We start from the raw sequence: 12,255 nt of genomic DNA, 5'->3' as shown, positions 1-12,255 counted from the left end.
CGTTCTGAGTGAATGCCGACTGTCCCCTTTCTCACTAAAGACAAAAGTCACCAAAGGTTGGATGAGTTGGCTTATCTGGAGTTCTCTTCAGGTGTCTAGAGTGTCTGCCTTTGGGTGCTTTAAGTTGGTTTAGTGTGTCTTTTGTTTGGGAACAGTGTCTCTGTTCTTTGCTAGAGGAGTTTGTATTTTAATGGACTCTTTAATTATTTGAAGTTTGCTAAAGACGCCTGAAGTTTGCAAAGAATGTCTCTTGGCTTTTCTAAAAGACGTTAGACGCATTTGACTAAAGGCGTCAGGATTAGAGACACCCGGACATACCTGTCTTGCGGTGGTGGTGGTGATGATGGTGGCGGCGGTGGTGGTGGTGGGCGGAGATGTGGACGTGTTGGGCCAGGACATCGGCCAGCCTCCCCCCGGCCGCCCCGCTCCCCCCGCTGCGTGTGGAGGACGAGGAGGAGGAGGCCGTGGAGGAGGTGGTGGTGGTGGTGGAGGAGGTGCCGTGGATGGCCCGGTTTATCCAGTGCTCCATGCTGATGCTGCCCTCCCGGCTGGACGAGGTTCCTCCGCCTCCTCCTCCGTCCTCTTCCTCCCCATCTCCTCCCTCCTCTTGGTCGCCGTCGCCCTGACCCTCGCCCTCTGAGCCTGAGGAGGAATCTGAGGAGGGACACAGGTAAGAAGGGGTGGAAGAGAGGTGACGGGGGGTGGAAGAGAAATATTGATCAAATTAAATGGAGCCCACTAAAGTGAAGTGGACGGAGAGATTTAATAAAACCACAGAAAAAGAATTGATCTGAATAATTGATCAATATAAAGCTGTTTAATCCAATCCTGACTTGTATTTAATCTCCTAACTTAGGCAGAGAAAGAAAAATACAACAGTGTCTATGTATGTTGCAGTCTATTGTCTGTAGCCTGGACAGGTCCCATCTGCTGCAGGGGGGAATAGAGTAACGTTTGTTTGTGTGTGTGTGTGTGTGTGTGTGTGTGTGTGTGTGTGTGTGTGTGTGTGTGTGTGTGTGTGTGTGTGTGCGCGTGTCTGTATGTGTGTGTGTGTGTGTGTGTTTTGCATGTGATTTCCATAATGCCTACAGCAATTATGAGACTCATAGTGATGATATGAATAACAACAGAAGCTGACCCAGTTCTCACACACACAGGTGCTCTGTGTGTGTGTGTGTGTGTGTGTGTGTGTGTGTGTGTGTGTGTGTGTGTGTGTGTGTGTGTGTGTGTGTGTGTGTGTGTGTGTGTGTGTGTGTGTGTGTGGGAAACACAAAGTTAATGAGTCCAATAACCACCCAACAAAAAGAACAAGACATTTTTGTGAGGAGACCAGAATCAGCTTGTTACAATGAAACAAAACTAATGTGGGAATATTGTTCATATGGGGAGATGAGTACACTTATTTTTTAAAATATTTGTTTGTCAACAGTCTTGTTAGCATAACATTATCGTAGCTTTATAGCTCGTAGCTGGGATTCTCTGAGCTGCGTAGACTAGAAAAAAACGCTGTTATATCTGAGGTCCATCCTATTTACTGGAGCAGTACACAACATTTCCATTGCATGAGAACATTATGGGATGGGATTGATTGTTCCAGGTATTATTCAAACCCTTGGGTGTTTGAAAAACTTTAGTTTTAGATTGGAAAACGTATAAAAATAAAAATGAATGGTCCTGTCTTACATCGGGAATGAATGCACTCCTGCAGAGGTGACTGTGTATGGACGGTTCTGGCCTCCCTAACGTCTGTTAATTCCTCTTATATAGGAAACCTCATCAGGCATTAACCCTTACTTATAGGTAACAGTGAATAACAGCATTGTTCCTCACCTGAAGCACCTGAAAAATAAAGCTATCAGCAATAGAGCTATAAACAGACTAGGTCAAGTATATTATTGACTACATTCGAATGAGTCTTTTTAGGGCGCACTCACACTGTCCTTCTGTACCGGGCCAAAACCGTTTTTTCGGGTCAAGCCTAGTGCGTTTAAGCAGTGTGAGTGCAACCGCTCCGCGCATAACTGCGGCCAGCTGGCCGTCCACGGCCCGCCTGAGAGAGGTGGGCTTTTGTAGAGCGCGTTTGCACATGTACGAGCACGAGCGTGCGCACGTGTACGAGCACGAGTACGAGCACGAGTACGAGGCCTACGACGGTTCTGACGTCTTTTATGTGCGCCTGTTCAGACATAGAGAATAGAAGGAGGGACCATGCGCGGACATTTAACAACAACAACAATGGCGGTGAAAGGTTCACGTTGGTGTGATGCGGAGGTGGAGTGTTTACTGCAGATTTGGATGAAAAGATTCAAAAACAGTCGACAAGACGCACAAAAACTCTGAGGTCTACGGAAAGATTTGGAAACAAAGAGACACATCGCAATGACGTCATCAATGCGTGTGACGTGTTACGACGTGATGACGTATAGGCAGCAAGAAGCATTTGCCGAGGCCCAGGCAGTGTGAGTACAAACAGGCTGGCAAGCGGGGGGAGAGGGAACAAGTACCCTAAAGCCCGGGGAGCGGTGCGGAAAGACAGTGTGAGTGCACCCTTAGTCTATCATGTTAAAGCTTTACCAAACCATCACTCTGCCAGGTACATGTGGATGACTGTGACTCCCAAAACTTTATTTCATTCAAAAATTCTATTTACTACATAAACGTGAAAACAGGACAATCCCCAGATGTAAAGAATCCTCCTCTTGTTAAGAATTTAAGCCACATTTCTTTTTAAAATGTTAAAAGTACATTTTTCTATCAAAGACTTTCTCCTTATTGACTTTCTCCTGAATTCTTTTGCCCGTCGCGGGTTATAACTTTGAACATTTGCTGCTTAAAATGCTGTGAGACTGGACACGGTCACGACATGTTAACCACCCATGGTGCTTTGCTGACACACCTCATTGGCAAATCTGTGGCTTGTTATCAGCAGGACCCTGCGGAGGCGCTCGGCGGCAAACATGTTGACAAAAATAAGATGCTGCCTAGCACCCTGGGAATGACGGAAAATAAACACAAAGAAAGAAAGAGAAGATAGGGAGTTCTGGCACAAAGCAGCTCTTCATGGAGATTAAATATATTCATTGAGTTATTGAGAAAATGCAGGAATCAAAAACCAATAAAACGCACATCGCTGTCTTTTGTTTGCCATCTCTGCACGATAAGACATGCTGCTCATCCACGCGCCAGTCTGTTGTACTTGAATGAACCTCACTAGCAGACGGACAGCACTGTGTGTGTCTGTGCGTGTGTGTGTGTGTGTGTGTGTGTGTGTGTGTGTGTGTTTTACTGCTCCCTTGGCATGTGAGCTTTTTAAATATGCAAGATGGATTGTGATTTATGCGTGTCATATGAGTGTGTGACTCCTCGTAGCTTGCTACCTTCTTTGTAAAATGGTAAATAAAAACAAGAAACCATGTGAATATTGTGCGTGCGAGTGTGTGTGTGTGTGTGTGTGTGTGTCTGTGTGAACATGCAGTACGACTTCACAGTACACAAACAAGCTCCTTATGAATGTGTGCAGAAAATATATTTGCACATTTTTGAAGGGTTTAATGTTTGCGGTTGTTTATCGCTGCATGCAGGTGTCTATAAAAATGTGTTATATTTATGAGCCGTCTTCACACATTCTGCTCACTGCACAAGAGGTGGACAAAATAACAGAAACACGCGATGTGACAATTCTCTGAAGAGCTCGGCTTTGATTCAATTTGGGATGTGGTTCTGAATTATTCAAATGCATGCAGCCTGTTGCACCAGCTCTGTGTAAGCGCTCACTTAAGTTAGAGTGTAAAGTAAGCACTAAACAGTATATTGAACTGTTTACTGTCCTTTGAAATCCCGGCTGGGACCCTTCTGTGTGGATTTTGCATGTTCTCCCCGTGTCTGCGTGGGTTTTCTCCGGGTTCTCCGGTTTCCTCCCACAGTCCAAAGACGTGCAGGTGTTCGGTTCATTGATGACTCTAAATCACCCGTAGGTGTGAATGGTTGTCTGTCTCTGTTAGTCTCTATGTGTCCTGTGATAGACTGGCGTCCTGTCCAGGGTGGACCCCGCCTCACGCCCGATGTCAGCTGGAATCGGCTCCAGCCCCCCGTGACCCCGACAGGGACAAGCGGTTGAAGATGAATGAATGAATGAATAAAAGGCAATTCAACCTTTACATACTATGATACAAATAAAATAAAAACTTCTGTTGGAGGTTTGGAAAGATTTAAGGTAAGTTCATTTAGTTCTGAAAACTACTGAAACACCCCTCAATCCCATTTCTGAGGTAATTCCACGATAATGATTGGATAAAATGTCGCTCCCGTAGCTCGTAGATCCATCTGCATGTAGTGTTGGTTGGATTAAAAGGAAGAAGGATGAGAACTGAAATGAGAACAGACAAGAGAAGGCAGACTGAAGAAGAGCAGCGTGGAGGGTCGGATAGATGGAAAAAGTGGGATGAGGGTACGATAGACGGAGGGTGAATGAGGAGAAGGGTGTCCTCCTGTAAAATGGACAATGGGCATTTGACGCAAGGTAATCGTAGAATTTGTCAAACTTCACGGGGGATTGGTTTTTGTACCGAATGATCTGATATCATACCCTCATAGTTAATCTTTGGCTGCTGTACTGTAGACTCTCTCTTTGTGCTGTTAGTCTAAAGCATGGCTGGCTCATTTAAGCTCTTAGAAGCTCAACCCTGCAGCCAGAGAAATAACAGCCTCATTAACACCCTCATTAAACAACACCAGCATCATAAAGACATGGATGACTGCCACCGCCAACAGCCCCAGACAGATCCTGCTTCACGCGCCACAGGGATGAAATCAAACAGTGCGATGTCCAGTGCACATTTTGTGCTTAGTGGTATCAATCTTAGGCATTTGTATGAGCCAAATGTTCATCAGAGAGGCCAGGGGAGCAGGCAGCAGGTTTCAACCGCAGCAAGGATCAAACCTGTGACTGTCGAGTTAGTCCTAAAGTTTCCTCCTTGTCCCTCAACAGTCCATTAAATCGTGTGGATGTGGAAAGAGGAAATGAGGGGGATTTTCAGGGTTGTTTCCACCTGCACACATGCTAACTGACGGCGGCGTTGCCAGGTCAGGAGGGGAAAAAGAGTCAGAGAGCAATTTATAATCCAGAACTATTAAAAACCTCAAAACGGATCCGTATTGATTTTGGCTCCCTCTCAGCCAATCCCCTGCAAGGTTTCTGTCCTTCAACAAGCTTGAGTTCAGAAAGTACTTCCAACTCAAACTTCTGATGCATCTTTTATTGGAAAGACAAGTCATTTATGTATCCTCTCACAATATCCCATGACACATTTTACGATTGCAATTTCTTCATTAGTTGCAGACAGTTAGCCTGATATAAGACGTAGCTGTCAACTAGTTTCCCTCCGTTTCCATCTGCAAGTCCGGCTAATTTCCGACTTAGTGCTATTCTAACTCGAACAGGGATGAAGTAATTCATTTGTGGGGCTCTTCAAGACTTTCCAAAATATTTTCAGGCAAAGTGGAACCATCATTTTGTGGAGGTTGCGACCCTTAAAGTGAAATTCTGGCGTAAAATCATCCAATGGTCTTTTTCGACACTTCTCATCTCATCTCATCTTCATCCGCATATCCGGGGTCGGGTCGCAGGGGCAGCAGCTTTAGCAGGGGTCCCCAAACTTCCCTTTCCCGGGCCACATTAACCAGCTCTAACTGGGGGATCCCGAGGCGTTCCCAGGCCAGTGTGGAGATCTAATCTCTCCACCTAGTCCTGGGTCTTCCCCGAGGCCTCCTTCGACACTTGCACACATCAAATAAGCCACCGAGACAGTTTATTTGTGTATGAACTATTAACAGAGAAATCAGGTAGAGTCGCTAACAGCTGAATGTGGCTAACACTGGTTAGCTCTGGGCAGCACGGTGAAAGCATTAAAAACGTCTTTTTTAACCATTAATTCTGCTCAAAATAACAGCAAACCTCTGCAGCAGCATGAGAAGAGTCCCTACACACAAAACAAAGCATCAATGGGCTCCTTCCTTTGGGACTGACTTTGGTAATCCACTTGAATGGACTTTACTATGAGAGGAGCTGGTACAGGGGCCAGTAGGCAAGTCTTTCAATCACATAAATTGACAGAAATTGACATACTAGCATGCAAAAATGCAATGTAAGTTGACATGCTAACAATAGCGGGGCTTTGAGCCACATGCTGAAAATTATCATTCAGATATTAAGCCCAGCTGAGTTCAGCTGTGGCCGAAAGAAAAACCGAGTCACATCTATCAACGCAGTCAGTGTTATATACCTGGTGGGGTGTAGGCGTCCATGGAGGTCTGGACCACCAGGGACCGTCGCTTTGAAGGCATTGGCACCGCCATCTTCCTCTCTTTGTGCTTGGCAAGGGCCGCCTGCACTGCCTCTGTGTGCACATCTGGAGACACACAAACAGTACATCACTATACTTTGGGATAGGCAAACAATCCTACAAACCACACTGTTTTACGTTTCTTATCAATCTAATAATGTATTGTACAGAACAATATATCCGTCACAGGGGACATTTTTATATATTACTAATGTTATACCTTTGTTCTTGTACAGTACTTCAGTAGGACTTGTGGTACATTTACTTAAGGATCTGAGAGCTAACCAAAAGATCTAAGGAAATAAGGCACCAACAATGTGGCGTCCAGTGTAAACACGGGGGAATGGTGTTAGGTAATAGAGATATCCAGTCCACCCAGCCCAAGCACTACATTACAAAAACAGCAGCAGGGCTGTCAGCTCTATTTGTGCTGCAGTGTTCTTGTTACAATGAGCTTTGTGTTCCCATTTATTCACAATCACTTTACGTACACAAACATTCCCAGCTTGACAGCAGCTCTCATGAGGCCCTGTGGTTTCCGACTGGACTTAGTTCGGGGAGTGTCGGTGAAGACGTTTTGTAAATTAGTGTTTCTAAGGGTGAGATAAAGCGCTGCAATGTAGCCACAGCTGGGTTTGTTTGAATGGTGTCCATTACTGTCAGAAGGCACAGGCTGTTGGACCTATAATGACCTAAGTAAGACATTTGTCAGAATGAATGGGGCTCACAGATGCACCTTTGTTTGGCTGTTTGGTGTGTGTGTATGTGTGTGTGTGTGTGTGTGTGTGTGTGTGTGTGTGTGTGTGTGTGTGTGTGTGCTTGTTTTGGGGAAAGGAGGTAATTTAAATCTCAAGTGCACGTTTATTGTCTTATGGTTGACTGAGTATGACGACAATGTGTGAAAAGTGTGTGGGCGGCGTTTAAAGCTGCTCACACAGCTTTTCTCCTTCATCGTAATAGGTTAAAAGGTTTTTACGGGATTTCTTTTTTGTCGTAACAAACTCAAACAACATGTGGGAATTGAATAATAAAGAAAAAAAAGCCATTCCCCTCTGATCCAGGAACTCGAGCTTGCATCTTTTTTATTGGACTACGGCACATCTTTAGTCTTAAACCCAAATGTCAGCACATTCTTGCAGATTTGTTCCCAAACAAGATGCCACTGAAAAGAATATACCCAAGTTCGCTCAGTTAATCCGATATTAATCTTTACTGGACACCAGATGGAACACAATTGAACAATGGATGTTGCAATAAGCTCTTGCAAAAGCTTTGTCTACAAGCCTGAGCCAAACGCTGGATTTTCTGCAGCCCATTCTGCAGAGAAAGACTAAGGGCACACTCACACTGTCCTTCTGCACCGGGTGAAAACAGGTTTTTCGGGTCGAGCCTAGTGCGTTTGACCAGTGTGAGTGCAACCGCTCCGCGTCTAGCTGCGGCCAGCTGGCCGTCCATGGCCCGTCTGAGAGAGGTGGGCTTTTGTAGAGTGCGTTTGCACATGTACGAGCAGGAGCGTGTGCACGTGTACGAGCACGAGCACAACGCCTACGGCAGCTCTCACGTCATTTTATGTGCGCCTGTTCGGACATAGAAAAAAAAAGACGGACCATGCGCGGACATTTAACAACAACAACGATGGCGGTGAAAGGTTCACGTTGGTGTGATGCGGAGGTGGAGTATTTACTGCAGATTTGGTCGATGAAAAGATTCAAAAACAGTCGACAAGACGCACAAAAACTCTGAGGTCTATGGAAAGATTTGTAAACAAAGCCACGCATCGCGATGACGTCATCAATGCGTGTGACATGTTACGGCGTGATGACGTATGGACAGCAAGAAGCATTTACAGAGGCCCAGGTAGTGTGAGTACAAATGGGCTGGCCAGCAGGGGGAGAGGGAGGGGGGGACAAGTACCCTAAAGCCCGGGGCACGATGCGGAAGGACAGTGTGAGTGCACCCTAAGAATACCAAACAGGGCACTGTGTCATCACCAGGATTACTGTCCTCAGAGGGGACCGGGGTTAGGTAGTGTGGAGGTGTTCACATGTCCAAAGTTTCAAGTCAAATCCAAAACAGATACGTATGTGGAAAAACTCTCAGTAACCAATGTGCACACATTTACTTATTTTTCTTTTAACAAGAAACTCAGTCTGAAAGGGAAATGATGACTAGGGTAAGGGTTAGACCAATAAAGCTGCATACGCTTGAGTGCAAAATGCCAAATGCCTTGGATCTACCCGGGTATACTCTAGTGCAGGGGTGTCAAAGTGATCCAGTAAAGGGCCGTGTGGCTGCAGGTTTTCATTCCAACCAATCAAAAACACACCTGGTCCAACAAATCAACTGTGTGAAGACAGTTCAGGTGATTGAGGAAGTCGAGTCAGGTGTGTTTTTGATTGGTTGGAATGAAAACCTGCAGCCACACGGCCCTTTACTGGATCACTTTGACACACATGAATTACATGATTAAAGAGTTTCAGCAGCTATAAAATAAGGTATCCCTTTTATATGCTAATATATGCAGACATAAGGCCTCCACACAACAACCACATCATCACCTTTATAGGAAACAAGGAAACAAATGAAAAAATGGTACCATGTCTCATTTAAGTTATATCACATGGCCCACTATGGTAATGAGGTGATTAAGAAGCTAATTAACATAATGATAAGCAAATATTTCTTCGCCAGCTGCTTAGACATTAACACATCATCAGTTCTTTGTTGATCAAGGTGGGAGTAAGACGTGTCTCTGTTTGACAGCACCGACGGACGACAGGCTGTATGGTCAAGGACAATGCTGCCTCTTACCTGATCGGTAACGTTCGTCTCTGGAGCCAGAAGACCGCCGGCGGTGGTACCGGGAGGACGAGGACGGGGTGACTGGGGGCCTCCTCTCTTGGCCCATGGATGGATCCATTCCTGGAACAAAAAAGGTTCAGGTTTAAGTCTTCATATGTTTACAATCTAAAAAACTATTCCACAGAATAACCCTACATGTATTGTATTTGCAAACCAATCATTGATTTATGAAAGTGTCTCACAGTAAAAAAGCTAAATTTGGAGGAAGAGGCCTGTTGATTTTGTGCAAACAACAGGACGTGTTGGGAGATGAGCTGTTGCTACGTTATTAGTTTGGCTGCTGATTTGGTCCTTGAACCAACGAGGTAAGCAGCTTCAGCAGCAGCAGAGGCTGTGACTCACAGTTCACGGACGCAATTAAGACTCTTTCAAACTCTTAGCATCCTGCTAACTGCAGTGATTTTCTTAAAAATGTGTTATTCTTCTCAGAGTTTACTTGGAGTAAATCTGAACACACAAATATCATACACCAATGTCTGTCGGAAATGAACATCATTAAAGAACACATCACATTACAACTCCACAACTTGGAAAGAATCACCACTTTTTTAATGTTTCTTCTGTATCAAAGTAATCCAGTAACAGCTGTCCGTACATTAGGGCTTGGGGATCACAGAGCAACTCACCATACCATACTATCATGAAACCTTGTCTGCGACAACAATGGTACAGCTGATACAGCGACAATCATCTACGATACATCAAAATACAGTATCGGTGTAATGGAAAAAAAAAATCACCTAAAGAGGCAAAAAGCAGGAATTACACACCGTATTTATTCAGTGAATTGTGGTTTTACCTTTACAGAATGTGACAACAGAGGAAACAATGTACAACAAAGTACATAGCATGTTAGCTTAGTCCCTTTTTAATGCACACACACACATAAAAATCATATATGTTTATACTGTATATATATACAATTTTTATTATTATAATTTTTATCCTTTAGTTTTATCTTTAACTTGGTTAATGTCACAATGATGTTTCAGTTATAAAAAATACTTAATGATTTACAGACAGATTGATATTTGTGCTATCGTATCATTAATAGTTATCTGGTATATTGCCGTATCAATATTTGGCCCCACACCTACTTTACATACATGGGTACATTACAAGGGGAGGATGGAGGATGGGCGGGGTTGTCTCAGTTCTGTCTAATGGGGGCTCCATAGTGTCTTTGAAAAACCTCTGACCTTAAAAAAATAACCAAACAGCCTGACTCAGCAAATGTATTAACCAACCAAGAACGACTCACACACACCCTCTGGGAAATCCCTTTGCCTTGAAGGCACTTCACTTTGCTTCGAAGGAAATGCAGTTGTTTCACCACATTGCATGAGTTTCCTTTTATGTTGGATCCTTTTTTTTTTTGGCACTGTCACACACAAAGTACAGACTCTTCAAATAAATCCTCAGTAAGATAAAGTTGAATTCTGAAGATCTACAGACAAAGTCAACTGTAAACAAGAAAAATAATGTTAATAGCAAAACTCCAAACGATAAAAGGCTAGAAGATAAGATAAGAAGATCTACCGGTCAATCTTGGTTCCTACCCTCACCTGTGGTCATGAAAGCTGGGTCATGACCGAAAGAACGAGGTCGCGGGTACAAGCGTCTGAAATGTGTTTCCTCAGGAGGGGGGCTGGAGTCTCCCTTAGAGAGAGGGGGAGAAGTTCAGCATCCGTGAGGAACTCGGAGTAGAGCCGCTGCTCCTTTGCGTTGAAAGGAGCCAGTTGAGGTGGTTCGGGCATCTGGTAAGGATGAACCCTGGGCGCCTCCCTAGGGAGGTGTTCCCGTCACGTCCAGCTGGGAGGAGGCCTCGGGGAAGACCCAGGACCAGGTGGAGAGATTAGATCTCCACACTGGCCTGGGAACGCCTCAGGATCCCCCAGTTAGAGCTGGTTAATGTGGCCCGGGAAAGGGAAGTTTGGGGTCCCCTGCTAAAGCTGCTGCCCCCACGACCAGACCCCGGATAAGAGGCTGAAGATGAGATGAGATGCATTCATAAAAAACTATGACGTTGGGTTTCTCTTAAATTAAACCTGCCATGTGAGATACAGTAAGTGAGGTAGACTCACACGGGCAGATCTCCGCATAAACACACGCTCACAGAATAAAACGACCTCCCTACACACCAATCAATAAGTCTGATGATAATAACCACCCTGTTACTGACAGCTACGACCGCTCCGGAGCTCCTGATCTACGAGCACCCATCTCAGCTTCACGCTTTCACCCTCATCCGTCTTTATTAGAGCGCTCAGAGTCTCACTGGTGCTCAGGAGAAAAGCTAAAAGTTGATTAGCAGACCATACAACGGGCCAGAGCTGGAATAAATGACAGGTCTGGGAAATACCTGACTTTGCTGTTTTCTCTGGGGAGTCTGGAAGAAAGGAATCTCTTCTTTCTTCTTACTGAGCTACTGGGTTGTTCATACTTATTCCTTTGTTTGTCTATTTATTCACAGGAATGATAGAATATTTTACATTTTAAGGGTTTCAATGGCGGTTTGTCAGTATGTTCACATTCCTGCAAAAACCCTTCATACAAGTACACTTGAGCCATACCTGCGGCTGTTCTTTATTGTTTGTTTTAAAATACCAAGGTATGACATGGGCGAGGTTTGCAACATACCAATGCAGCGACTGCCGGGAAAAAAAACAAGTAGGTAGCTGACATTCAGTAAACAAACCATCCATCACACAGAATGGTAATTCCCTAGTTAAACCCCATCCATCTGATGCTCGTGACAAGAAACACTCCAAACATGATTTGGCCCAGTGGCACACAATGAAACCTTAAAGGAAATCAATGCAGACCTCTTATTCCTTTCCTCTTCTGTCGGCCGCTGCAGGTAGAAAGACACTTAACTCAATAAAGAACTGAGACAGATGAAGTGGACAACCCTGACACCAACAGTACTACTCTTAAATATAACAACAAACACTACACTAAAACACTAACACATCTGATTTAACAAAAATAAGCGGAGACTTTATTGTAGTGATAGACCGATAAATCGGCCGGATGATATTTTCGTTTTCTA

The 12,255-nt window shown here is 44.5% G+C and overlaps 1 protein-coding gene across 4 annotated transcripts in view; it reads right to left on the bottom strand.

The window, feature by feature from the left end:
* The window catches only part of LOC310957502 (disco-interacting protein 2 homolog C), a 225,167-nt gene that overhangs the window by 94,248 nt on the left and 118,664 nt on the right, over positions 1 to 12,255 (bottom strand). For all 4 annotated transcript variants that reach the window (XM_083928083.1, XM_083928085.1, XM_083928084.1 and 1 more), the window contains exons 3-5: positions 9,153 to 9,263; positions 6,282 to 6,407; positions 319 to 654 (exon numbers count right to left, since the gene is read on the bottom strand). In XM_083928083.1, the coding sequence (XP_083784209.1) occupies positions 319 to 654; positions 6,282 to 6,407; positions 9,153 to 9,263 (573 nt within the window). The remainder of the gene's footprint in view (positions 1 to 318; positions 655 to 6,281; positions 6,408 to 9,152; positions 9,264 to 12,255) is intronic.

Source organism: Echiichthys vipera (genome assembly GCF_963691815.1).
Source record: "Echiichthys vipera genome assembly, chromosome: 15".
NCBI classification, from domain to species: Eukaryota; Metazoa; Chordata; class Actinopteri; order Perciformes; family Trachinidae; genus Echiichthys; species Echiichthys vipera.
This window is presented reverse-complemented; position numbering and strand designations above follow the sequence as displayed.